At 41.6% G+C, this 27,290-nt stretch overlaps 1 protein-coding gene across 2 annotated transcripts in view; it reads left to right on the forward strand.

Annotated features, from left to right (window-relative positions):
- The first annotated feature begins 790 nt into the window (after window positions 1-790).
- The window catches only part of SBNO1 (strawberry notch homolog 1), a 35,216-nt gene continuing 8,716 nt past the window's right edge, over window positions 791-27,290 (forward strand). The window contains exons 1-23 of one of the 2 annotated variants that reach the window (XM_056341380.1): window positions 791-949; window positions 7,458-7,591; window positions 8,247-8,351; window positions 10,107-10,416; window positions 12,578-12,678; window positions 13,827-13,923; window positions 15,076-15,236; window positions 16,234-16,367; window positions 16,517-16,607; window positions 17,548-17,709; window positions 18,262-18,397; window positions 18,475-18,580; window positions 19,827-19,980; window positions 21,168-21,350; window positions 21,550-21,647; window positions 22,352-22,503; window positions 23,103-23,300; window positions 23,597-23,767; window positions 23,853-24,022; window positions 24,914-25,045; window positions 26,255-26,390; window positions 26,783-26,895; window positions 26,995-27,066. In XM_056341380.1, coding sequence (XP_056197355.1) covers window positions 7,460-7,591; window positions 8,247-8,351; window positions 10,107-10,416; window positions 12,578-12,678; window positions 13,827-13,923; window positions 15,076-15,236; window positions 16,234-16,367; window positions 16,517-16,607; window positions 17,548-17,709; window positions 18,262-18,397; window positions 18,475-18,580; window positions 19,827-19,980; window positions 21,168-21,350; window positions 21,550-21,647; window positions 22,352-22,503; window positions 23,103-23,300; window positions 23,597-23,767; window positions 23,853-24,022; window positions 24,914-25,045; window positions 26,255-26,390; window positions 26,783-26,895; window positions 26,995-27,066 — 3,114 coding nt within the window. In that variant the 5' untranslated portion in view covers window positions 791-949; window positions 7,458-7,459. Of the gene's footprint in view, window positions 950-1,500; window positions 1,909-7,457; window positions 7,592-8,246; window positions 8,352-10,106; window positions 10,417-12,577; window positions 12,679-13,826; window positions 13,924-15,075; window positions 15,237-16,233; window positions 16,368-16,516; window positions 16,608-17,547; window positions 17,710-18,261; window positions 18,398-18,474; window positions 18,581-19,826; window positions 19,981-21,167; window positions 21,351-21,549; window positions 21,648-22,351; window positions 22,504-23,102; window positions 23,301-23,596; window positions 23,768-23,852; window positions 24,023-24,913; window positions 25,046-26,254; window positions 26,391-26,782; window positions 26,896-26,994; window positions 27,067-27,290 lie in introns of those variants that run through there. The other variant, XM_056341388.1, reaches the window with a different exon arrangement.

Below are 27,290 nucleotides of genomic sequence, written 5' to 3' on the forward strand. Positions count from 1 at the left end.
GGCCCAGCTCCACAGGAACAGCAGAGCCCGGCGCGGCGGGCCAGAACCGAAGGGACGGAGGAGAAAGACGTTCGGCGGTGGGGGCTGAGCCCCTACCGTTTCTCCTCATGCCGGCGGCCACAGGAGGCGGGGGCCGCCCGCCCCGCTCCCAACCTCCCCCTCAAACAGCTGCCGGCGCGCGCGCCCGCGAACACGAGAGCAGCCCCAGCCCGCGCCTGCGCACTGCGCTCCCCCCTCCACGAGCAGAGGTGGCTCTCGCGAGAGCTCTGCCCTAGCACGGCCTCGCGGCAGCCGCCATCTTGAAGCAGCCGGCATCACGTGATCGCTTGCAGCCGTTCGCCTCCGCCTTCCCCTCCCCCACCCACCGGGAACCGGGCCCGGGCCGGCGCCCCAGGGCCGGGCCGCCCGCGGGGACGTCGCTCTCTGAGGACGGTGGATACGCCGGGTTTTGGTTGTTTTTTTGGGGGGGGGATCGCTGCCTCCCATTACCGGGGCGGGGAGAAACGAGGCGCGGCATGTCACGTGACGGGGCGGCGTAGGAAGCGCTCGCGGAAGCCCGGCGGCGGCGGGGACGAGAGGCGGGGGGAGGGTGGGAAATGGGCGCGGGGAGGGGGCGGTGGCGACCGGTCCCGTGACCGGGGGGGGCCTGGGCTGGGGTCACGTGGCGCGGGAGCGCGCGCCAGCGGCGGGCGGCGGCTCCTGCCGCCGCGGTCACGCGGGGAAGGGCGCGCCGCCCGCGCTGGGCGGGGCTGCGGCATGGGTCACGTGATGCGGCGCGGCGGGCGGCCCCAGCGCTCCCCCCCTCATCCCCCCCCTCCCCTTCCCCTCCCCCTCCCCTGTGAGAGGGGAGGGAGGGCAAAGATGGCGGCGGTGAGTTAGAAAGCGGCGGGCGGCGGGGCCAGCGGCAGAGACTTCCAGGAGCAGCCGCGGGAGGAACGTGAGCGAGCGAGTGAGTCCCGCTCTGTCCTTTTTCCCAGCGCCAGGTCTGCTCGGCCATCCCGGGGCTGTCCCTGCGCGACGGGGCCGCCGCGGCGCCCCCGGGGGTCCGCTTCTCTCAGCACCGGGCGGCGGCGGGGCCGTGAGGGGGGCTGTGCAGGGGTGGGGGGCCGCTGTGCCGGCAGTCAGCCCCGCGTCTCGGGGCCTGCGAGCCTGGGGCGGGCCGCGCCGTCGCCTGGGGTCCCCGGTGGGCTGGGGGCGCTGCGCGGGGGCGGGAGCCGCCGCCTCGGCGGGGCCGCCGCTTCCCCGGCACTCGGGGAAACTTTGCGCCTGAGGGCGGAGGGGTGGAGGGGGAGCAGCGAAACCCCCCCGGCCCTGGGGAACCGCTTCGGGAGCGGCCGGCGGCGCGGGGGTGGGGGGCGGCGGTGGGGGCTGCCCCCCCCCCTCGCTCCCTCTCCTCCCCTCTCTCCCTCCGCCCTGCTCGGGCAAAATGGCATCGGGCCGGCGGCGGGGCCGCGCCGCCGCCTTTGTGCGCTCTTTGCGCGGCTGGGGCGATTGTTTCAGGTTTGAAATGGAGCCGCTCTGGTGAAACGAGGCGCGGGGTGGGGGTGGGGTTGATTTATGGTGCTTGAGTGGCCCCGGTGGCTGCCGCGAGCCGTCACCCTTTCGCCCTTCCCCGCCATCCCGATGCTGTTAAAGGCTTCTTGAACGCGGTGAAGGGCTGAAAACACAAAAGTCGTGCACGGGACACAATTACGCAGCCAATTCTGCCCCAACCCGGAAGTTTATGTCGCGAACACGTGTCGGTGGAGAAGGTGGCGAGGCCGGCAGCCGGGACCCCCCTCCTCGCCCCCCTGGGGCTGGTCCCGCCGGCGGCTCCCGGGCAGCGAGCGGCGGGGCCGGGCGGCAGCGACAGAGCCAGCCCCAAAGTCCAGCCACTCGCCGAGCGCGCCTCGGACACGGGTTGCTAGGGTGAGTAACTGTTCAACAGCCGAACGCCCTTATCCTCTGAAGGGGAAGGTTTTTCCTCTCTCTATTTTTTTTTTCTTGCTTGTCCCATCATTATTTTTAGCTGACCAGGTGCCACACTGTGTCTGAGAGCATCAATCAGAACTCCTGTGCTCTTCCCCCCGTACTCTACAGTCTGGTTTTCAGATGCCTGATACACCTCAAAGATGAGGCAAATCATTTAAACACTTACCAAAAAAAACCCCCAGAAAATCCCACCACATTGAATTGATGCCTTGGATAACTTCAGATTGCATTGTTTGTTGACATTAATAATTTTTTTTACTTGCTCCAAAGTTAATTCTTAACTCAGCGATAGACTGGTTTTAGAGTACATAGGTTGTGTCTGGATTAAAATTACTTAAATACATCGATGTGGACATTTTGCAAGCTTTACCCCCTTCCCCAAATTGAAAAGCTATAGTTGATGATGTAAAGCAAAGAATTTACTATGGCAGAAGTTGTGTAACAGTGTGACATTTGGATTGTTTTTCTAGATCTTCCTTAGCAGCGTGATCTATTTGAACACAATCTTAATCTTAAATAAGATGTGGGCAGTTTGTCTTCTTGTCCAGACAAGTTCTCTGGTGTCAAAACTGGCTGATAGCTGCCCTTAAAGCTACCCAAGTGTAGGTAGCAGATGTGGTTAATATGTTTCTTGTGCCTTGAGGTACACCTACAACTGACTTCCAGGCCAAAACTGAAGGGTTCTAGTGCTCAGACAGGGATTGCTCCTACCCCTTCTAGGTTTTTATTTCTTGAGCTTTCATCACTGGCTAAATATTACCTCCAACTATTTGGTCTGAAAGGTGATTTCATGCTAAGTCATTGCATTGATCAGTCTCTTCATGTTTTGAAAACTTCTGAATTTTGCATTTTCAGAACGTGTGTCCTGAGTTAGAGAGCTTTGGGGCAGAGTTGAATATCACAGGATTATCCTCAACTGTACCTCACGTCCTTACAAGCTTTGACTTTAGAGAGGGAACCAGTATTTGAAAAACTAGTGGTTTTTTTTACAGGATTGGAATAGTTTTTGCAAAAATCAAAAGTTAACTTTGTATATTTAAATGGAATGGTAACTACTAGTCTGGACGTTAAAGTACATAAGGATAGGCGAGTTCAGTAATTAGTGTTTTACTCTTTGATTGGATGGTGACTGGAGAGGAGCAGAAGGGCTTGGGTTGGTTGGGTTTTTTCTTTGTTGTTGTTACCCAGGTTGCCTTCTGGAGCCAAAAGCTGTGAGATGAGCGGAACCCATCTGGATATCCAGGGAATCCCGTTGTGTGGGATTGGGGGTTAGCAGCCCTTACACCGCTGTTGGTGAGAGGCTGGAAACAGCGCCCTGACATTTTCAGGTTGCTGGGAGCTCACAGTTTAGGCAGCTGGAGAATTTGGGGGCTGTATCTCTTCTTCTCTACAACTTCAGTATTTGTGTGGTATTTTAAATGGCTTCCAGTATAGTTCAGGTGACGTGCTTTCCACAGAAAGCCAGTGGGAAAAACCCTTCCAATAAAAGGAGAACAAGAGTTGCTTAACTAAATGAGCGTCTCAGGCCAGGCATTAAAACCTGAGTTTGCAGGTTGGGTACGCCGCAGAGGCCAGATGTCTGAAGGGTTTGGGAATAGCTGTGCCTGCTTGATTGTGATGTTTGATTTAGGCGAAGTTGTGATGCGAGAGTTGATTACAGTTTTTAAAGAAGTGCTTTAGGTATACAGTGTTACAACATGTAACTTGCAAGCCTAAAATCAAAAGCCTTTTCATTGTTTAGGATTCTACCATTATTTTTCTTGGGGGAAACGAGAGCAGGTTGCTTGACATGTGTTTTAGAATCTTTCTCTTTTTTCTTTTTTTGTTTTGCTTCTTTGTACTAAAGCTAAAATGGAGGGAGAGAGCCAGGTTGGCATGGATACATGACATAATATTAAACATGACATTCTGCTTTTGTATCTTTAAATTGGAAATTATTTACATAGTGTGCAGTGGCAGAAAAACTGTCCTTTTATCAAAGTTCTAGGCTATATTCCTCAGCAGAAGAGCACCTGACAAAAATGCTTGGTGTGTTTTGATAGTCCTCCTTGAAATGGCAGCAGTTTGTTTTTTTTCTCAATAGGAAGAAAATAATTGATATACTGCTGTGGAAATTTTATAAATACATCTTTTTAGTTTTATCTAACAGGTTCATTCTTGCTCAGTGACATTGGACAGCCTGACTAAACATAGACAACCTTATCTGCAAGATTCTGTGTGCTCAAACAGTTCTTCAACTGGTGAAACGCTCAGGGAACAGCTTGTAATATTCACAACTTTTTTATAAGTATTTTCTTTTGGAGGTTTTTAAGCTGTGGCAAACAGGTCCTTATATAGTATTGCCAAGGCTGGGCTGCAGAGCTTGATAAAGTCACTTTCACTTATGTTAACTAAGGAGCCTCCTACCTTGTAAGATTATGGAGCTGTTTCAGCTTGATAACATTTTAGGCTTGACTAGCATATGTCACAAAAAATAAACTAAGCTCTCACAGTGCAGCTTCTCCTGTACTTTTTTTCCCCTCCTCATTTAACGTCCTTACTGAATTAAAATGGTGGGGGTGAAAGGGTAGCAGTGGTGCTTGGAAGTTTCACAAAGCCTAAAATTGGTGCTAAGTATTCAGTGTGACTTTTAATGTAAAAATTCTAGAAGTTTGGAATTCCTTTTGTTCCAGTTTCAAACAATGCAGCTTTGTTCCTAGTGTACAGAAACAAAATAAGTGAAACTAGTCAAACTTTCATTGTCTGTCAGCTGTCTGACAGACAAATGAACAATTGCTGTTGTTTTACTTCACTTTTTGCTGGATTGTTAGCAACTTCTAATTTTTAAGGCTTAAAATTGGGGTTAGCGTGAGAGAGATGCAGCTGGGGGATTTCTTCTGTGAAAGCAGCCCTGCTGAGAAAGGGGATGCCTCTAAACTGGCTCTGTTGGGAATTGTAGGAATTCCTACACTAGTTTCTATTACTGGTCATCTAGGAGTACTTTGAAGTAAGCAATTAGAGTATTACTGCTATGAATGTTTTTTCTGAACTTGGTCAAATTGTCTTAAGATAGGCAAGCCATCACGCTTTTAATAGCTAAAAATGTCGAGGTCAGTGTCATCGTGGATGTGTTAACCCTGACTTGAAGTGACTTGATAGGTTGTGGCACCATCTTAGGGCGGTTGGGGGAAGATTTGTTTTCGTGTGGTGTTGGCGTGGGGTTTTTTTCTAGCTTTAGTTTTGCTTTGAGTCTCAACTTCATAGAAAGGCCTTTCCTTCTAACATGGCAAGAGTAGGCTGGAAGTTATCTTGAGTAATTTTTTTGTCCTAGTTCTTATTTAAGTAAACAGCCCCAAGCTTCTGGTTTTCCATACCTGTAATCAGTACAGCCACTTACCTCTCAACGAAGTTTTGGTCGTACCTTGTTTTAGAGATGGTGTGATCAAAACTACGTGCAGACTAAATAATGACACAACTGACAATTTTTTCCTTTGTATGTTTAAGACATTTTTTATTTGACTGTTGAGCAAAGGTGTTGCACTATGTGGAAGAGTGCTCATGTCTCTTTTCCTGAATTGATACTGTGAAATTACAGTTGTAAAGTGTTTGGGAGCTGCTGCTTTGCCAGGGTAAGCGGTGTTAATTCCCCTTCTGTGGAGAAATTCACCTTCAGTGGCTGTTCTGAAGAGCCTAATGCCAAAAGTACTGATATGCTAAAACTTCATTTGCAGACTTAATCTTTTTCCTCACCTGTTTCTAATTAGTAAACAATGTTGTAAGTTTCAAAACTTGGATATGATGATTACTGTTAGTATTTTAGTCTGATGAAAATTAGGATTTATCCTACCCAATTATTATATATGTGTAGGGCCCTTTTTTTGAGACTGGAGGCTTAATCCTTCTGAAAGGTAAAGCTAACGATCTGTTCTTACTCATTTTTCTTGACCCGTTCAGGGTTCTAGGAGACAGGCTAGTGGGAGGTGACATCCTTTGAAGGAGCTGCCACGTTAATTAAATCTGCTAGATGTCTTAATATTTTTTAATACTTTCTACAGCTGATAAATTGGCAGAATGGCCTGGTTTGTAGTTATCTGATCACCTCAAATGCCTCTTAAAAAAAAGTAGTCTAGTTCTGACACAGCAAGTGGTGTTTAATGGGATTGCATGTGGTCAGTAGCCGTCCCACCAATTAGTTTGTTGCTTTGGTATTCTTTTGGATGGTACAGTCTTGAATGCTTAAAAAAAGAGCATCTTCCCCTGTGTCCCAATACCTTACATCCACCACTTCTTGCGGTGCCACCACCTCAGTATTAGTCCATTAAAAAGAAAGGTTTCTCTCTACTATTGGACAGACTAAAAATAAGAAGAATAAGAATTAAGTGCCTGAGGCTTAACTTACTACAGGAATTACCTGTTCTGTCAAAAGTGCTAAGTAATGTCTGACCAAGCAGCTGGATGTGGCTTAGCTGTGCATGTGGAGAAGGATAAGCAAGTGAATGCTCTTTCGGAGTTTGTGAATGAGTGTATCTAAAATGCCAATAAATATTTTTGTCCTCCTGCCTGCTTTAGAGGAGGTGTTCAGCTTTGTTATTTTTTGATGTTTTGTTACCAGTGGGTGTTACAGGGGGTGTGGAGAATAAATGAAGTGAATTTCTACTTGAGGTGTAGCTTAGAATATACAAGGAATAGCTCAAGTTATGTGGGCTCATCAAATTTTTGTCCTAGTACCGGGGCAAATGGGCTTCCTTCTTGGAAGCAAAGCACATTATCCTCCCTCTTCATCTCAAAACACAGTGTTTGGCTTTTTTGTAAGTTTTTAGACTGTCTAGAATAGCTTTTTGAAATTAATTTTGCTTGTCCTACACATAAAGGAGTCTGTGACCTGATGTTAGTGTCCTATTTAATATGTAGTTAACATACTATTAATCGAGAAACACTTGTTCTTCCCGGTACGCAAAAACAGAATTTCTCCAATGAATGAATTACTACCTAATGTAATGGCAAGCAAGAAATAAAAGCTTTTTTTATAAGCTTTTTATCACTAACTTGTTGTTACAAGATAAACTAAATGAGTTTTAATTGTGCTTCCCTCCTGCAGCGTGCTTCACTGACAAAGGCGTATCATTAGCATAATACAGTCTCACCATTTCTGCCTCTTGGTATTTCTTATAATGTTTAAAAATGTAATATGATGAAAACTAGAAAAGGCATCTTTTTTTTCTTTTCACATTTATGGATGTGATAGCATTTTGTGTAGTAAACTGGTTCATTCTTCTGGGTTCTAAATCCAGTGGGTATGTTGAAAAGATTTTTAAAAAACAAAACGGAGGGAAAATGTACAAATGAACAAAAGAGCCGGAGCAAATCTAGAAAGTGAAACTCTGTATACAAGAGACTGCATCACATATGCTCCTAAATCCAGGAAAGGGAGCTTTAAATATGAGTGTGTGTGTATGAAATAAATCAAAATTAAATCTAACTTGTGTTTATGGTTCTAATTTTTTTAGAGATGGTGGAGCCAGGACAAGACCTGTTGCTTGCTGCTTTGAGTGAGAGTGGAATCAGTCCAAATGATCTATTTGATATTGACTCGCCGGACGTGGTTCTTGCAAATCCAGCACCAACTCCAGCTGTTCAGCAGGTTAAAACAAGAACATAGGTGTTTGCTAGAGGACAAAAGAACTTGCACTTGATGTATTTGTGGGGAGGAGGGTGGTGTCTCTGTAGCAAATGGTTAAAGAATGTGGAGCTTTCATAAACTTCCTGCTTCACAGTACTGAGACTGGAAAATGACTTGCTAATTAATTTTAAACTTTTATATAAAAAAAGCAATCTGAAATACACTATTTAGGTCAGTATAAACATAATATACTTAACTTCTGAGCGTTAAATGGGGGCATGCTGTCATGAGTCCATGAAGAACTCTAATATGGAGTCTAGCTGCTCTCCTATAAATGTGTAAGAAGAGTAATATGGTGTGTAATCTCCATGACAGTGGTCAGTCTGCAGGAGTGTAACAGTTTCAGACAGACTGGGAACAGCACTGTGTTGCACAGTGGCATAATAAAACTATTACACTTCTACCACAGTTAACTAGCAAGGTGTTGTATGTTTAAATTCTTTGAATATGAACTCAACCACGTGATGATTTTTATTTTCATATATGAAACCTTTGTTCATGAACACAGTTAAGGACTTCCCCATTAACTTCAATTTTTTGGGTGGATCTTTAGTCTTAAGGGTTTTTTCTCTGCTGGTGTGAGTCTTTCCTGATGCTTGCTTTCTCTTCTCTGCAGTCAGTGCCACTTAGTGCATTAGAACTAGGCTTGGAGACTGAGGCCACAGCTGCTGTGAAACAAGAACCAGAGACCGTATCAACTCCAGCCTTATTAAATGTTCGGGTAAGAACTGGTCCTGTTGAATTTTTAAGTGTACGTGTGGTGGGTTAACCTTGGCTGGACACCAGGTGCCCCAGAGCTCCTCTGTCGATCCCCTTCCTCAGCTGGATGGTGAAGGGGGGGAAATACAATGAAGGGCTCACAGGTCAAGATAAAAGACAGGGAGATAAGCAATTACTGTTATGGGCTAAACGGACTCAACTTGGGGAAATCTGTTAACTGGCAATAAATTGAACTATGGAGTAGGATAATGAGAAATAAGAACAAATCTAAAAATACCTTCCCCTCCACCCCTCCCTTCTTCCTGGGCTCAGCTTCGCTCCCGGTGTAATCACACATTGTCTCAGCCACTCCTTCATCGTGCTTGTCCCTTGCTCCAGCAGCTCCTTCACAAACTCTTCCAACATGAGCCCTTCCCACGGGCTGCAGTTCTTAATGAACTGCTCCGGCATGGGCCCTTCCCACAGGGCACAGTCCTTCACAAACAGTCTGGGTCCCCCAGATGACTGCAGGCCCTGCCAGCAGATGTGCCCCAGCCTGGGCTCCTCTCTGCAGGGTCACTGCAACCTTTGGGCATCCCCCTGCTCCGGTGCGGGGCCCCCCTGGGCTGCGGGAGGATATCTGCTCTGCTGTGGGCTCCATGGGCTGAGGGCACAGCCTGCCTCACTGTGGGCTTCACCACAGGCTGCTGGGGAATCTCTGCTCTGGTGCCTGGAGCCCCTCCTTCCTCCTCCTGCACTGGCCTGGGGGGCTGCGGAGTTGTTCCTCGCATGTTTTAATTCCTCTCTCCCAGTTGCTGATTACACAGCAGTGTTTACTCCTCCTTAAATGCTATCCCAGAGGCGCTATCACCATCGCTGGCTGGCTCGGCCTTGGTCCGCAGCGGGTCTGTCTTGTAGCAGGCTGGCACTGGCACTGTTGTACGTGGGGGAGGCTTCTGGCATCTCACAGAAGCACCCTGGCTACCAAAACCTTGCCAGGTAAACCCAAGACTGTATATTAGTACAACGTAACAAAAGAGGTGGGAGCGTAAAGTGCCAGTGGCCATCATCTCAGTGTTGCTTTTACTGAGACTGTGAAACTTGGTGTACCTGTGGGTTGATAGAATTTGTATGACAAGGGACACAAAAGAGGAGAAAGCAGTATGCAGCAAAACATTTTGAGGTGTCCTGTGTGCCTTTTACTTCTCCTGCATGCAAATTCTGGAGATACATGGGCTACGTAAACTTGACTCCTGTACCTGAACCATGTACCACCTTTTCTAGCTGCAGGTAACTGAGCACCGTAGTCATGGCGGTTGCACCTGAACTGAGGATACATAAAGCAGGTCTGCAGAAAGGTGCATGTAGCATAGTGTGTCTGAAAGGCTGCACATACACTTTAAGTAATCCAAGCTGTTTGCTCTGACAGTTGTCCAGCTACTTGCTCTTCAGCTCAGGGTTCCTGTACCTGCAGTAGTTGTGTCTTGTACCTAGGTGATGAATCCTTCATTCTGTTTTTTTAATTTCCTTTCCCTTACCTGAAAATAAAATTTAAAATACTGTTCAAAAATACTTATGGCAATATGTTGATAGATGCTTCTTGCTCAGACTGTTGCAGCACAGGATAATTACTCTAGCATCCTCAGCATGTTATGTGAAGGCATTTCTTATTACAAGTGTCTTTGAAAACTGGTGATTCCTGTGCTCTAGATGAAAGGCAAATAAAATCTGTTTTTTCCACTGTCTTCTGAAAATATCCCTCGTTCTTTGTTGCTAGCAACCACCATCCACCACGACCTTTGTGCTGAATCAAATAAATCAGCTTCCAACTTTGGGGACTACAATAGTGATGACAAAAACAACACCTGTTACAACTACAAGGCAGACTATCACTGTAGCAAAAATCATTCAGACCAGCACAACTACTCGACCCTCGGTTGCAGCACCAGCAGTTCGCAATGCCTTGACCACGACACCTTCAAAGGACCAGATTCAGCTGAAAGATCTGCTGAAGAATAATAGTCTTAATGAACTCATGAAGTTGAAGCCACCTCCTAATATTGCCCAACCAGTAGCAACAGCAGCAAGTGAGTGTTCTTTTTTCGTAATTACAGTATTTTGAACAAATAGTGAAACAATGTAATGTGAAGATCTTTGTACATTTTGCAGTTTCATTGATCAGTAGAGTATCACAGTAAAATGAAATGGGCCAGAAAACCTGGTAGATTCTATTCTGACTTCAGTAGTGCTAGAATTCAGGGTGAAATGATACAAAATGACAGGTTTAAAAAAAATATTAAGGTCTTTATTTACTGTAAGGAATGGGGCAAATGACATTTTAGGTTACAGCTGGCAAATTGGTAAAACTAATTCATGGACATGACTGAAGTTGATTTAGCTATCTTCCTTGAGTCTACATCCGTTTTTGTTCTGCTGTATACCTGCTGTGGAACTATGACTAATAAATACTATATTTCTTTTGGCACCTTCCAAACTAGAGTTGTAGTACATACTAGTACTCCCGTGGTAGGGTGTTCCTGTAAAACATCTCCTGAGAGAGAAAATCTCTGTCCCTGTATGTTTCATGGGAGGCATCAGTTCTATTGTTTAAAGCCTTAAGTCCTAAAAACTTGCTGTTTGTTTCCATCTTGCTACTTAAATGTGGCGTTGACTTTAATGCTGCAAGTGTTTTGCTACCACTCTCCAAATCTTCATTATGTGATTCTTTTCATAGTCTTTCCTGTATGTTATTTCCAATATGTGAACAGCTTACAGGGTCAGCTTTATGTAAGGGAAAAGCTGTATGTGGGGGGTGTGTGTGTGTGATTTGATTCTTTGAAGTCATTCTAGTTTTAGCATGAGGTTAAGATCAGACCAGTTGAGTTTGAAAACATCTCTGTTGCAGCTTTTTCTGAAAGGTACACTGGATTTTACTGGATTTCTATGTTTTCATTGCCTCTGAAATAAGATTTATTACTTCTATAGGCGGGATTGGAAGTAACCTATTTTTTCATATGCAGATAGTTCGTAGTAAATGAAACTGGCTGTTAGGACTGAAACAAAAAGCATGTGCCTCCTTGTTCCCTTGCTTTCTGTTACGGAGTGGTTGACAAAAATGGAAGTTGAGACACCAACTGAAGTTGGGGCCAGGGGTGAAGGGAGTGAGGAAGTGGACGGGGAGGAGGTTTTAGAGGACTGACTTACCCGCTCTGTGCTAAATGAAAACCCACAGAAGCACATAAGTAAAAGATATCAATACCCAATAGGTGTTGTAGTGGCATAGCTGCAGAGAACAGTTGAATCTGTAGCTTCTGTATTAAGTGAAAAGCAGACATGCAACTTCTAGAACTGCTGTATTTCTAATGTTATTGGTGTGCTTGTGCTTCTGGATCTTTCTTCATGCTTATAAAAAAATAATTGACAAAATGCAGAAATTTCAAGGGCAGGGAAGCTCTTGGAAGGAAACATCGTCTTTTCATGTAATTCAGGCAGCAGGAATTCTAGATTGGGAGATACTAAAAGGTTAAATTATGCAAGCTCTTTGAGGAAAACTTTATTTGTGCAATTGTCTTAATTGTTTTTAGGGGAAATTATGCTAAATTTATTGCATGCATTGACTGTCAGCATGATGGAAGCTTGACAGCTGCTTTCAATGCTTTAAATCTATCCTTGTGTAAATTTTTTTAGTTCTGTTGTGAGCCCTATAGCCAGTTGTTTCCAAATGTGGCTAAGGACAGGAAAGTTAATAAACCATCTTCTTGAAGGATCCTGTTAAAAACTTCTAACAATTGAGTCCAAAGCGTTGACTTTTTGTTTTACAGAAGTAATCTTAGTTTCTCCTAAGCTAGTAAATGTCACCAGACCAGGTAAATTAATTTCTGTTGAAACACTGGGCTTTCTGGTTTGTTGTTAAACTTCAAAGGCTCACAGGATGGAGTATTTCTAAATACTATGCATAGATTTGGTAATGGTCCAGAATACTTTTTTTTTTTTAATATTGAAACTAATACACAGCTGTTGGATGTGGTGGGTGGTATTGCATGGGAAGTTTGTTTCCTTCGAAGAAGGAACAGGATTTAACTCCTTGCTCAGAGGCTTTCTGATTTGGACAAAAATACTGATTGTGTTCTTGAAGCGTCAGTGTGCTACTAGACATTTTAAACTTCTCTTCCAGCTCATTAATAGGTAAGGATGTTAGTTTTGATGTTTGGAGGGAATTTCTGTAAAACACAGCTTTGTATTTTGTAGCCGATCTAAGCAACGGTGCAGTGAAGAAGGAGGCTTCCACAAAAGAGGTAGCAAGAATATGGATAAATGATATTAAAATGAGAAGTTTTTCACCTACTATGGTAAGTCATACAAATGATTAATTTGCCAAATTAATGTGTATTTTATTTGCCACACCACCTGTGACTTGTTTCAGTTGTTATACATGCATTTTGTGCAGTAGAATTATCAAGTGCATCTGTTTGTTCGAAAGGTTGGTTTCTCCACTAGATGAATGCTTGGTTAGATGACTAAAACAGCTGTTTAGAGCAGACTACCTATATAGGAAATTACAAGAAATGTCAAGAAATTACTGTCCTTAACAGAACCTGATTGTGTGGCCAAAGAAGAGTGTGCTGCAGTTAGAGCTGATAAGCCTATCATTGCTCTGTGTTTTAAGACATTTTCTTAAAATATCCCCATTTGTATAACTAGCAAGGAGGAAACAAGACTTACTCTAGCATGGTTGACCTTCTGGGCAGCTTGATTTAAGATATAAATTGAGTATCATTGGATTTCGTAAATGTAATGAAAGTATATTCTGATGCTGTAAACATTTCAGTTTCAGCATTTTCACTGATAGCTAGAATCAAGTTGAAGTTTGTGATGAACAGTGCTCTTTAGCAACTGGCGAAGAGAAGCGTTTTTCAGATTACTTTTTTTGTATTAAACATTAAATTAGTAATTGTGAAATTTTTGATTTGTCATTTAACGAGTACTTTAAAAATATTCATATACTTACAGTGACCAAGATCACGGTAAAAAATGGATGGCTGTCAGGTTTTGGAGGATACTGGATAGATACTGTAACTATTCCCAAAGTTGTGAAATTACATAGTGAATGTGAAACTGCAGGAGGCTGCATGGGAGCACTTGAAAGTTAGGTTTTGGCTGTTAGCTAGCTGTTGTGTGTTTAAGGCAGTTTTCTTTAAGTCATAGTTGGGATTTAATACACTGTTAGAAGTGTTTCTTTGGAAATTCTGCCTATGTGAGTTTGGAGTACTTGAATCTCCTTGCAAAAGAGAGGAAGTTCCCTGACTTTGTGTCTTTGTTTAAAGTGTAAGAAATGTATGTTTTCATCTGTAGTTTTCCCAGCTGCTCACTGGTTCATCTAGTACATGTGTTAAAATGCTCAAGTGCAAGTTTGTGCTCATTTCATTTGTCATGATAATATCCAGGACTTGGAGTATTAACGGTGTGCCTGACTAATGCAGGTATTTCTCTATTCTAGAAAGTGCCAACAGTAAAAGAGGAGGAGGAACCTGAGGAAGAAGATGAAGAAGAAATGGGCCATGCAGAAACTTATGCTGAGTATATGCCAATAAAATGTATGACCTAATGTTTTCTTAATGTCAAAAGACTGAAATGTTTTGAGAGCTAATTTGTTGTTTTCTCTTCTGTAGTTGCTAACACCAAAAAATAGGTTACTATCTCAATCAAGTAAAAAGCACCGGAATTTGTGGAGGGTTTTCCTAGGAAATTTTTCTCTTCTATAGCACTTAGCTTTGGAAGGTACACTTTTCTTAAATAGAAAAGGAGTTCTTTAGTCAATTTGAGCAGTGCTTGTTTCAGAAATAAGGTGGTTGAACCAAGATCAGGCTTTTTTTAACCTGTGTTAAAACACTTATGCCTCATCAGATTAAATTTTGTAAAGGGATTAAGTGGTTGCTGCTACACTTCAGAATCTTGTTAGTCTTTTGGTGTGAAATTACCATGAGCACATTCTTCCTGCATTGTTCCTGACTGACTGAGAGCTGTTTGTTTTGTGTTTGTTGTCTGGTTGTTGGTTTGTTTTGTTTTGTTGGGTTTTTTTAAGTGAATCTTTTACTGGTCTTAACTGCCATCTTCTCTTTTTTTCCTTCCTTTCTCTTTATTGTAATCAGTGACAAAAAGCTGTTAACTTGTTTCCAAAGTACATTGCTGACCTGGTGTAAAAGCAAGGCAATAAATTTTGCATGGGGTTTGTAGCGAAACGGTTAATTCCTAGTCACTGATGAGATCTGTCAGCAATTAAACAATGTCTGTTCTAAATCTTTTCTCCTCTCATACTGCTTAAAACCAGCACTATATAAATAGAGAGAAGAATGCTGCTTTTGTGATTCTGGCATCTTGAGGCTGCCTCTGGCCTTTTGGGATGGCGAGGTTCAGACCATTTTTTTTTCCCTCAAACATGTCAAGTACACAAATACCTTAATTTTCTATTAACTGAATTTTACCTAATTTCATAGAAAGTGGGGGAAGGTGGTAAGAAGAGAAAGTTAAGATTGCAATGATATAGATTCAGGTTAATGTATTCTTTTGTATGCAATGCAGTTTGTTTAATGCTTGGTGTAGTGTTGCCATGAAACATAGTTCTTGAGTTCAGCTTTTGCAATGGACAGTTGCAGTTTGTTTTGGCAAATATGAATACAGAGTTCTGCTGCTGCAGCACATGTTTATGTTTGCATCTTTTCCCTTACTACCACTCCCTTTTCAACCAGTAAAAATTGGTCTACGCCATCCTGACCCAGTAGTGGAAACCAGCTCATTGTCCAGTGTAACTCCTCCTGATGTGTGGTACCAGACATCGATATCAGAAGAAACAATTGACAGTGGCTGGTTGTCAGCTTTGCAGCTTGAAGCAATCACTTACGCAGCCCAGGTATGCTGGACATTAGTACAGCTTAAAACTAAGATAGAATTTAAGAAGAAAAACTACTATCTGACAAATGCAGCTACATCAGTTTTACAAGGAGATAAAATAATAAGAGCATAAAGGTTTGAGATGTAATAGCGGGTGGCAGGTGAGCTTGAGTTCAGACAAAAGTGAAGTAAAACACCTAAGAAAGCTTTGTCTAAACCACTCCCATGATGCTGATCTCAAAACTGTCTTGGGAAGGACAGCTTAGGAATTTTTGTTATTTCTCTGAAATAATTTAATGGCTGCAGTAGGAGCAGGCTAAGAAAGCCAGCACTGGCATCATTGGGAAGGGTCCAGGGAAGACAACAGAGTGTTATTTTGCTGCGACGTTAAACTTCAGTGGGCCCACATCAGACGATGTGCATGCAGCACACTGCATGTCAGGGAGGAAGGTAGCGGAAGTTAGAGGTCAGTTAAAATGGTTACAGGAGGAAAGAAGTTGCCTCGTGAAAAGAGGCTAAAAAGGCTGGGATGCCTCGGTCCGGAGAGGCAAAAAATGAAGGAGAGTGAAATCAAGGTCTCTTTGATCTAGAAGGCAGTGGAATCCCATAAAAACAAGAACAGAGCAGAAACTTTGGTGAAACTGGTAGGAGGTTGGTCTAAAACAGAGGGAAGAATACTTCTTTGCACAGGCAGTGGGTGTCTGAGTCGTGCTGCCACAAAAGGCTGTGGAGGTGCGTGTCAGCAGGTTAAAACAAGCAGCCAGTCTGGTGGTAGGCACTAAATTAGATACGTGTAGCGGTTCTAAGTGCTGAGAGAAGAAGGGGAGAATGGATCACATAAAGCAGTTAAGGTTATATGCTTTCCCTAAATAAAATCCCCTCTTCCCGCTGTCAGAAGGCAGCTTGGCTGGGTAAACCGCTGGTCTCATCCAGTAGGATGTTTTAAGTTTGCTCATTTCTGACAATCCATGTGTGCTTGGAGAATGGGTACAAGTTTTCTGTTCTTTCTCCTACAGCAACATGAAACATTCCTGCCCAACGGAGACAGAGCTGGATTCTTGATAGGTGATGGTGCTGGTGTAGGAAAAGGAAGGACCATAGCTGGAATAATCTATGAAAATTACTTGTTAGGCAGAAAAAGAGCAGTCTGGTAAGTATGTCAGGATTTGTTAGAGCAGACACTCTAGTGACTATAGTATTTAAATTCAGTGTAATCTGTATTCTGGCAAGTGTTCTAGCAACTGCTTTTTGAACTTGGGCTGTAACTTACAGAATATATGCTTTGTTTTCTATCTTCAGGTTTAGTGTGTCAAATGATCTGAAATATGATGCTGAAAGAGATTTGAGAGATATCGGAGCAAAAAACATATTGGTTCATTCATTAAACAAGGTGTGGAAACTTTTTACTATGTACAGTTGAGGCAAAACTTTAGGTACGCTTGTGTGACAAGTTGTGCATGTTGACTGTTTTAAGAGCAAGAATGTACTAATTTCAATAAATTTGCTGTCTTGAGTCTTGTTTGACAGGCCTTATTATGGAGAACCACACAGTGCTTTAAGTTAATCATGTAAATAGGCACCTTGTAGGTTTAGGTCTTAGCATGTGGTATTTGTAAAAAAATGTTACTCTTCAAGCCACTACTGACACTACTAGTAGAGTATTTTCTAGAACCTGATACATTCTTTAAATCTTTTAGACTTCGTAGCATTTTAATTTTTTTCATTTCTACCTCTCAGTGCACATTTTATATGTAACATTTTTTGTATGTAATACTTGAGTAGTAGACTTCATAATTTACTAAATCAGCAGCAGTGTGTGGAGTTATTTTTGGAGATTGTGCCTCTGCTCAGGATTAGCCACTTACATAAATTGTGAAGTGTGATTACTGGTTGAATTCACTGAACTTAAAAGTTTGGTTTAAGTTATACTTTTGCTTTAAGTCTTAATTATAAAATACAGTAAAGCTTTGAAATTGTCACTTACTGTAGCAGCTGTAAATACACTTGACCCATTAGCTCTAAGGGATGCATTGAAACAGAAATTTTAATTATATTTAAGTTAAGGAAATCATGTAGTAAGAGAGCGTGGCTGTTTTAAGGTCTCAGATCTAGTCGTCTTCAAGTAGATTTTTAAGTAAGGCCCTCTATAACCGCTTAACCCCATTGCCACGTGCCAGCTATGCCCTAGTCATGATGTAGGGATACAGGCAGTTCAAAGTACACACACCTTAAGGTTAAGACCACCAGCATCCCTTTATCATATGGTAGGTGGGTCTGAGGAGGGGATCTCTCTTGAATAATTCCTGTAATTTCTTATCTCTTTATTGCAGTTCAAGTATGGGAAAATTTCTTCCAAACATAACGGAAGCGTGAAGAAAGGTGTCATCTTTGCTACTTATTCTTCTCTTATTGGTGAAAGTCAGTCTGGTGGTAAATACAAAACCAGATTAAAGCAGCTGCTTCACTGGTGCGGTGAAGACTTTGATGGAGTCGTATCCTTCATCTGGAGTTCAGTTGATTGTAGCCAAAGTGCTATTTAAGCTTACATCTTTCAGACAATCTTGTATTTTTATTTGCTGGTGGTTTTAGGTATTGTTCTTTATCTGTGACAGTAATCAATTGTATGCGCGTTCTGACATTAGACTTTCAGTTCTACAAACTTTGTGCCAAATCTATTGCCATGATATTGTTGCCACACAACTCTGGTACAAGAGTGAAGCTTCTGCTTATTCAATAAAAAACCACATCAAGTTAAGATATGATGTTTAAGAACCTTAAGTTTATACTGAAATTTTCTCCAGTGAGTTCTTTAAAAAGTTTTTGAGTATCAACAGCATTTTAAAGAAGTCAAGTGTTGGTAGTTGTGCTCTTTAATGCTTACTAGCTAAATACTTTTTGTAAGTTTTTAGTGAAAATTCTAGTGTCTTTTAAGTTTACAATTTACTACTGCTACCTATTGTAATTAGCAGATTTTCTTGTCTTCTGTTTTAGCTCCCCATTCTAAAAATAAGTGGGACAAAGTTTTTTCCTTAATTAATGTTCAGATTGTATTTGATGAGTGTCACAAAGCTAAGAATCTGTGTCCTGTTGGTTCATCAAAACCAACAAAAACAGGTCTGGCTGTATTGGAACTTCAAAATAAACTTCCAAAAGCCAGGGTTGTTTATGCTAGTGCCACAGGTATGTACTACTTAGTCTGCATTACATGTCTGTATGTTTTTGCTGGCAGTGGTACAGAATGTGTTCTTCTCTCCTAGGTGCGTCTGAGCCAAGGAATATGGCATATATGAACCGTCTTGGAATATGGGGTGAAGGAACTCCATTTAGGGAATTCAGTGATTTTATTCAGGCTGTTGAAAGAAGGTAATATTTGAAAGAGCTATAGCAAGAGCGGATATGGCTGTGGTTGACTGTGCTTTCCAGTTCCTTTGTCTTCATTCACTCAGAGTCCTCCGCAAACTTGTCCTGTCACACTAAGAACTTTCTGACTAGCTTGTAAATCTAGCAGAAATGTAATTTATCTTCTCTGGTGAAAAATGGGATGTTTCCCTTGCTCACAGAAAATACTGAGAGCTTTAGAAGCTTGCTGGGAAAATAGCCCTCTTAAAATGTGGGTGTTATGAAATGCAAATATTTTGCTGCTCATCATGAAAACATGCTGTATGTACTGAGTATGCTTAGTACAGGCAATGTCTCGCTATATGCAGAAGACCTCTAATGTTTATGCAGTCAGCTTGGGCAGTTTAAGAGGAAGAAGTCCCGTTCTTATGCTTCTTTCTGGCATAAAAACCCCAGTTCAGGAAAATAATGTATGCTGTTGCAAGGTACTTAGTATTCAGAACTTATTAAAAAAACCTAAATGTGAGAGGTTGGTAGAAAATACCAATGTTCTTTGGTAGGTGAACATCTTATATATTACGTTTTGCCTACTTCAAAAGAATTTTGAACACTTCAGGATGCTGCAGTAGGGCTTAGTATGCATCTCCCTGTATGCCATGTGCATGATGTATCATTTTTCTAGACTGTGCAAGCATCATTTCCACTTCATTACTGAGTATGTATTAAATGAGTAATAATGAAATTGCAGGCCCCAACTTGTGAGTCGGTTTGCTTTGCACTCTCAAGTTCTCTTCAACAGCAACACTCCTCTAGCAATAGCTTAAGTTACCTACTAGCCTAATGGTTTTCATACCAGCATAAATCTGAATGGCTTAATACAGTTTGTATGCATTATTTTAAATCTTCAGTGGTGTTTATAAAACGGCAATGCAAGATATTGTTATGTATTTGGACCGACTTCATTATCCAATTACAGTTTGTAAGGTACTGTCTCTTACTGCATGCTAGGTCATTCAGGGGAAAAGTAACTGCTTGGGTGTTTGTACCTCTTGGGGTACACTTAATACGAGGCAGGGATATAGTTTTATGTGAACGCTAAATTTCAAGACCCCCAGGGGGGTGTATTTCAAGAAAGAGTGCTAATGATTTTGAAAACATACTCCCTCACATTGGTAAGCATGCTGTTTTCTTCTAAAGCACTTGAGGGTTTTTTAACAAATCCTTGCTCTTGAAAATTCTAATACTGACTTAATTTGTTCCTTTATTTTAGGGGTGTTGGTGCCATGGAAATAGTTGCTATGGATATGAAGCTGAGAGGAATGTACATAGCAAGACAGTTGAGTTTTTCAGGTGTAACTTTCAAAATTGATGAAGTTCTGCTTTCACAGGAATATGTTAAAATGTACAATAAATCTGTGAAACTGGTAAGAGCACCTTCTTAAATTTGCTTTATATATTGAGTTCTGAAAGGTTGAAGTTACATGGTTTAAACTTGAATGCTCCTGAAATAGCCTGTTGAGAGACAGGAATGGCAGCATCTTGTCTCATCTTAGTATAACATCCATTTAAGACTTGGCAAAAGCTGTTAATTCTTGTTCTGAGTCCATAAAAACTGAACTTCTGGGTGCATCTTCCAGTATGTACTAAATTCACTGCCTTCTAGCAGTGCTTCAGAGACCTTGGTAGTAGTTGCCTACCTGATGGTCACATTTTGGTGCTCCAGTCCTCCCCCTTTAGGCAACTGAGCTGAGAACAAGCTGCGGACCACTAGACAGGCTGCATGGGCTTTTTCATTGAGGCAGAATGATGGAGTGGTAGCTTGTAGTTACAGTGCAGGGTGATAGTTTTAATCATGTGGCAGACCAACTCCAAAGCACCGGAGCTGTGGTTCCCTTTAATGTTTTCATTTATCCACCTGCTGGTTATCTTTCATGTTTTTCTTAATTGTTTTGTCCATATGTTGAGTGTGTCTTTCTGGAGCACACGTTCTGCTTGTACATTACCTCTGCTATATTAGATAAAAATAATTACTCCTTGGATGTAGACTAAAATGAGCAGGGTCTTTATCTGCTTAAGAGGTTGCATAAGCATGACTCTATTCATGTAAAATAATTAAAATTTGGCAGGTATATAACATCAACTTTAAAACAGCACTTAAGTTTGAATGTTGCTTAAACAAATCACTAATGTCCAAAGCTTACTTTGTGTAATCTGGAAACAGTCGGTATAACAATGTTGTAGAAATGAAGGCAGTGGGGGTTTTCTCTTCTTGGGATCTTCATGCGTAGCTTTAAATTTAATTTTGGGCAGTGCTCTTTGTTTGCTTAACATGAGTGTATTAATGGAGAAACTAGGTAATTAAAAAATACTGTGTGTTTGCATTGGTAGTAATGTAAATGTATCTGCTTTTCATTATAAACATAATTATCTTCTGAATTTACTAAGGATAGCTATTTTCTTTTTTTGTGAGCTATGTTTGGTGTATGATGAGTTTCCTTGACTTGCAGTCCCTTAGTACTGGAACTTTAAACCTCTGTCTTTATTTGGGTATTAATGTATCTGTGTAGCCTTGAAATGTGACCTGTAAAGCAATTAACATTTTCTTCTCCAGTGGGTCAGTGCTAGAGAGAGGTTTCAGCAAGCAGCCGATCTTATTGATGCAGAACAACGAATGAAAAAGTCTATGTGGGGTCAGTTTTGGTCAGCTCATCAGAGGTTTTTCAAGTACCTTTGCATAGCGTCTAAAGTGAAGAGGGTGGTGCAGCTAGCTCGGGAAGAAATCAAGAACGGGAAAGTAAGTTGATAAAGACCTACTTTTAAATATCGTTATTAAATGTAAGGCTATTAATGTTTTTATTTTTTTATAACAAATATTTTCAGACATAGTAGCAGCATGCTTTTGTACTTTATGGTATTGAAGCTGTTTAATGAGCAGAAATTCAGGCAAAAGTAAACTTCCACGTCATCTTAGTCTTGTATTCATTTGTCCTTAGTGTGTTGTTATTGGCCTGCAGTCAACAGGAGAAGCAAGAACATTAGAAGCCTTGGAGGAAGGTGGTGGTGAACTGAATGACTTTGTTTCTACAGCAAAGTAAGATTGAAGTTTGTTAAAACTGTCTTTTACAAAACTAGCCTTAATCCAGCTTAGTGTGTGTAGTAATTTGTCCTTTCACGTGTAAAACATGCATCAGTGCACAGACGTTGGGTATCCTTTAGTACAGGCAGCTTAAGAACATCCGTACATAAAACCTGATGGTATTATTGCTCAAGTGAACCATGGGTTAGTTCCTAGCTCTGCCAGCCTTCTGAAATGATGTTCTCAGGTGTGAACAGCTGGTACTGTTCTACTCAAACTGGGAGGAGGGGAGGACTTGCAAAGTGTATGCTGCATTTAAACCAAAGCCAGTTTAAGCTGTGACTTCCCTCTTTCACCAGCTGAGCCAGACCTGATGATCTCAGTCCTGAGACCACCTTGTTGAGGAACTTTATCTGTCACTTAAACTCTGAGCAGTAAGATCGCAGTAGCAATACCACTTGATGCCAAAACCAGATTTAAGTTACAAGTTACAGTGCTGTAAAGTAAATGTCTCCTACTTTTAAAAGAAGGTGACAAATACAGTACATCCATGGTATGGCATATATGGTAAATAATATGGGTGATAATTACAGAGTGCTTGTGTAATAGTGTTCACAGGGAATAATTTTTCAGAGAATTCAAGCAAGCTGTTAAAATGTTATAGGTTTCTACTTTAAATAAATGCAAATTTGACTGAAGAACCCTTTTTTCTTAAACAGAGGAGTATTCCAGTCTCTTATTGAAAAGCACTTTCCAGCTCCTGACAGGAAGAAGCTGTTTAGCTTGTTGGGAATTGACTTGACTGCTCAAAGTAATAACAATTCGCCCAGAGACAGCCCTTGCAAGGAGAACAAAATAAAGAAACGGAAAGGTAATGCTGAAGTTCTTAGACTGATGCCATAGTGAAAATGGGGCAGTTCTAGAGCTGCCCAAGAGTGAACTCTGGAAAAAATACAGGAGTGTAAATATCAGTACAGGCATTCATGAAAGAGCATGTATTGCAAGCCTCTAAGACTTTTGTTAGAAATTTCCGTTAGCGGACTAAAACTGCTACTGAAGCAATATAACCTGTAAATTCTGGTTACTGCTTCACTCAGACTTGAGTTGATCTGGAATGGGACTGTATCCCAAAATGCCTTGCACGTGTCAGACCACTTCCTGATGCAGTCACGCTGATAACCACTTTTTCTTGAGGCTCAGTAAAGACAAGACTAATACCACCCCACTTCCCAAACTGGTTGTATTCTTACTGAAAGGTAGGTGATCATAAAACAAACAAAAACCACCAATCAAAAACCAAACTTGGGAGAGATGTCTTGGCACTTAGATTCTTTAAAACACTGCTATTTTTAGTAGTTGAGTATTTTTCTAGTTTGTATGCAGTGGTGGTAAAACAAACCTCAAAAGTAGAGTACAATGTCTAAACTAACTTTTTTTTTTCTTCTGGGGTGATGGGGGTAATGGAATCAGGTGAAGAAATAAGCAGAGAAGCCAAAAAAGCTCGCAAAACAGGCGGCCTTGCAGGTAGCAGCTCTGATGAGAGTGAAAGTGAGTCTGATGCTTCAGACAATGAAGAAAGTGACAATGAGAGCTCCAGATTTTTGAGTTCTGGAGATGATGATGACTTCAACCCATTCAGAGATGAATCCAGTGAAGATGATGAAGATGGTAAGACAGTTTGTTTCATTGAGCCAGTAGCTGTACGTGCAGATAGTAAGTATAAAGTCTTTCCTAACTACTTCAATGAGTCAAAAATAAGTGTGTTCGATAAGCATGTAGTTTAATTCTAATGAGACTGGAATTAGTACTGGAGTGTTGGTTTGCATCTTTAAGTAGATTTTATACACTGGAGGTCAGACTTTCGTAAGTCACCTTTTGTAACAAGAATGTAGTTTTTTCAAAGGAAAGGATGGCTTTTTGGTAAATGCTTCCATCTTTTTGAAAATAACTTTATTTAACTTTAGATCCCTGGTTAATTAGAAAAGAGCATAAAAAAAATAAAGACAAGAAAAAGAAGAAAAGCATAGACCCAGATTCTATTCAAAGTGCCTTACTAGCTTCTGGTCTTGGATCAAAACGACCTAGCTGTTTTACTTCCACTGTTGGTACCACCACTTCTAGTACCAACATGTCAGGTAAGAATACATTTCTTTGATGGATTCACTTACTTAGCAGTTAGGCAGTGAAATTCTAAATCTTAAAGAGTCTCTTAAATTTCAGCAAACAGTAACACAAACAGCAGCTTTGTAACAAGTCAGGATGCTGTTGAAAGGGCCCAACAAATGAAAAAGGAACTGCTTGATAAACTGGAAAAGCTGGCTGAAGATCTTCCACCTAATACACTGGATGAGCTTATAGATGAACTCGGTGGTCCGGAAAATGTTGCAGAGGTAGGGCTGGTGTTCACATTTTTTTTAAAAAAAAATGTATTTTTTTTCTACTGCAGCCATACATTATCTGGCTGCAGTAAATCAGTGTTGTCATTCTTCAGGGTTGCATGTGACTTATGTATCTATTAAAGAGAACGTGTTTATCAGTTTTAGACAGTAATCTCACTGGGATAAGAGTATATGTTGCTTTGCTGAATGCCTTGTGAGTTAAAGGGAAACTCGAAGATTGTATTAGAACACAGAGTGCTTTGAATGGGTAAATAGGTTATTTCTGAGACTGGTAGTTTCTTGTTGGGTAAATCATGCTAGTTTGTTTTGCTTTATCGTGGTGTGTCTCTTTAGCTGTAGTCAGTTTGAAGCGGGTGTATATAAAACAGAAAGCAGCTTTAGTTCATCTTCCTAGGCAATGAAGATTAAGAACCTGTATAATAAAACTGCATTAGTGAAAAGCCTGATGAATTATTACCTCTTTATCTCAATAACTTTAGAAACATGTCTTTACTCTTATCAAGCAGAAAGATCATTATGATTTAAAAGACCCTGTTGAAATCAGTGGCAATCTCAGCTGTCAGTTTTGATTATTTTCTTAGTACTCCTGGTAAATCCCTTACGGACAGGAGCATAGTACTGTGTCATATCTACATAGATAGGCTTTGTTATGCTTTTGATTCCATGAGATACCTCTAAATAACTGTGCCACACCACATAGCAGGTAATGGCACCAACCAAAAAACAATCCAGGTTCTCTAATGTGGTTTTAGACTTGAAGTAAATGACTGATTCTATTTTAAGGTTGGTGTATGAATAAACAGTACCGTTGCTTGCAGGTTTTGGTCATGTAATAATTTTGGCATTGCTATAACGAGCTTGCATGCCCTTTTGTTTTTGCAGATGACTGGCCGCAAAGGGCGAGTTGTAAGCAATGACGATGGCAGCATATCTTACGAGTCGAGGTCCGAGCTTGATGTGCCCGTTGAAATTCTGAACATCACAGAGAAGCAGAGGTTCATGGATGGAGATAAGGTAATCCTTAAAGAGATACTATGGCATCTGGCAGTATTTTATAAATTGTAACACTTTAAGTTATCGAAGCTGTGGCTCTACCATTATACTACAGGGACTCCTCAGGTACTGTAAGTACTAGTTAGCATATTCTATTCACTATTGTTACGTTTTTCAAACCAGTGCATTCAGTAGTCCTGTCCAATATGTGGCTGCATTGTGCTTTAAAGGTCAGGCTGTAGTTTGGGTGGCCATGGAGGCTTGTGCTTAAGAGGTATATACACATGCCAAATGGAAAGCTGGCACCTTCCAGCTGCTCTGGTGAAGCAGTGTATGTTTAAAAGGCAGAGAAACACCCCCCATCTCTGTGATTCCTTTATCTGGATTACTGTGTACCTCTGCTTCCTAGAGGAAATAAGGAAATTGAGAAATGGGGACTGGCTTGGTCTGAAAAAACATTGAGGGGGCTGCAGGGAAAAGGTGGTGGTGGCCTACCTTGACAGGGATCGAGAAGTAATGCTGGGAAGGGTGATCGCTTTTGGCTATTGCACTCTGAAATCAAGTACTGGCTGGAATAGTGGTAGAACTGAAGCTGATAAAAAGAGGAAGGGAAAAACCCCACAACTTTCCTGTGGCTCATTTGGGACATGCTACCACAAGAGGGCAAATCAAGTAATGGTAGCTGTTGGGTGGAACTTCTATGGTCTGTTATTACACTTGAGAATAAATACTCACGTTCCTGTAGGTGACTGCACAGTCCAAACATTTACATTCTTCCAAGGCAAACGCATTCATGTACCAGAACGGCCATATCCTCTTCCTTATACAGTATTAGCAGCAACTTTTTTCTTCTCTGCGGTGCTTGCTATCAGAGCAGGGCTCCCTCTGTCCCTCCCCTTCCTGAAACGCAGGCCAGCATCAGAGAAACCCACCCTTCGGAATGGCAAGACTGCAATGTACTGCCTGTCTTCTGACAGCAACACCTTTCTGTGGAAATGAAGTAAAGCGAAAACCACTCCTGTCACTCAAAAATTCATGAGCATTTCTAACTCTGATAGAGAACCATACTTTTTCTCCCCTCCCCTCCTCCTTGCAATAGGAAAACTAAGTAACAGTGAAACCATTTCAGATCCACGTTAGTAGTACTTGTAAAAATACATTTTATTTTCGAAACTGAAAACTGAAGCTTGATCTTGGATGTATTGCTAACAACTCCTTTCTTAATCAAAGAACATTGCCATCATCTCGGAGGCTGCCAGCTCTGGGATATCATTGCAAGCAGACCGTAGAGCTAAGAACCAGAGACGGAGAGTTCACATGACTCTGGAGTTGCCGTGGAGCGCGGATAGAGCAATACAGCAGTTCGGTAAATAACTATTTTTTGTATCCTTCCCCTAGCAAACTAGTAATACTAACTGAATCTGCTTCTAATTCATGGCAAATAACATTGATCCTTCCAGTCGTCTTTACCCATGAATAGAATCAGCTTGATCTATAGTCATAATTTTGCTAGGTTTCTTTCAAAACTTACAAGCTCACACTGCAGCTTAGGGTGTTTTTTTCATGTATCATCTTTATGAAAGTTGCCACAACTCTAGAGCATTTGTGTACTACCTTCCAGTGGTTGTAGTACAGCAGAAACTTAATTTTCAGCAGGATTTAATTTCTAGCCTTTTTCTTTACTAGTCGAATTCATATTTTATTAGAAATGTTCAAGGAAGTGGAATTTGACATATGTGCTTCTATTTAATTATCCAGGAAGAACTCATAGATCCAACCAAGTGACTGCCCCAGAGTATGTGTTCCTAATTTCTGAATTGGCCGGAGAGCAAAGATTTGCATCTATAGTTGCAAAAAGACTGGAGAGCTTGGTAAGATTGTTTCGAGAAGTCTGATCCTTTATTTGAGAAAATACAACTTAGTTTTCTTTTCTTAAAATTTGATTTAATTACAAAGGTGTGTCTTAACAGGGAGCCCTCACCCATGGTGACAGACGGGCTACAGAAACTCGAGACCTCAGCAGATTCAATTTTGACAACAAGGTGATGGTTCTATTTCTGTTTGAAAACTCATGCTCTGACACTTATGCCACAAATGACTTGTTGAGGAAGGATTTCTTCCATCTTCTGTGAAGTGTTTTACTTCTGCCTTACTTACTGATAAGGAGGCCTCTTTCTGAGACAGCCAGGAAACATTCTTAATTCTGGTGGCAAAGCTGCATGGAACACGAATACATGTGTAAATTACATTTCTGCATTTGCTAACA

This window comes from Falco biarmicus, chromosome 1 (genome assembly GCF_023638135.1).
Source record: "Falco biarmicus isolate bFalBia1 chromosome 1, bFalBia1.pri, whole genome shotgun sequence".
Lineage (NCBI taxonomy): Eukaryota > Metazoa > Chordata > Aves > Falconiformes > Falconidae > Falco > Falco biarmicus.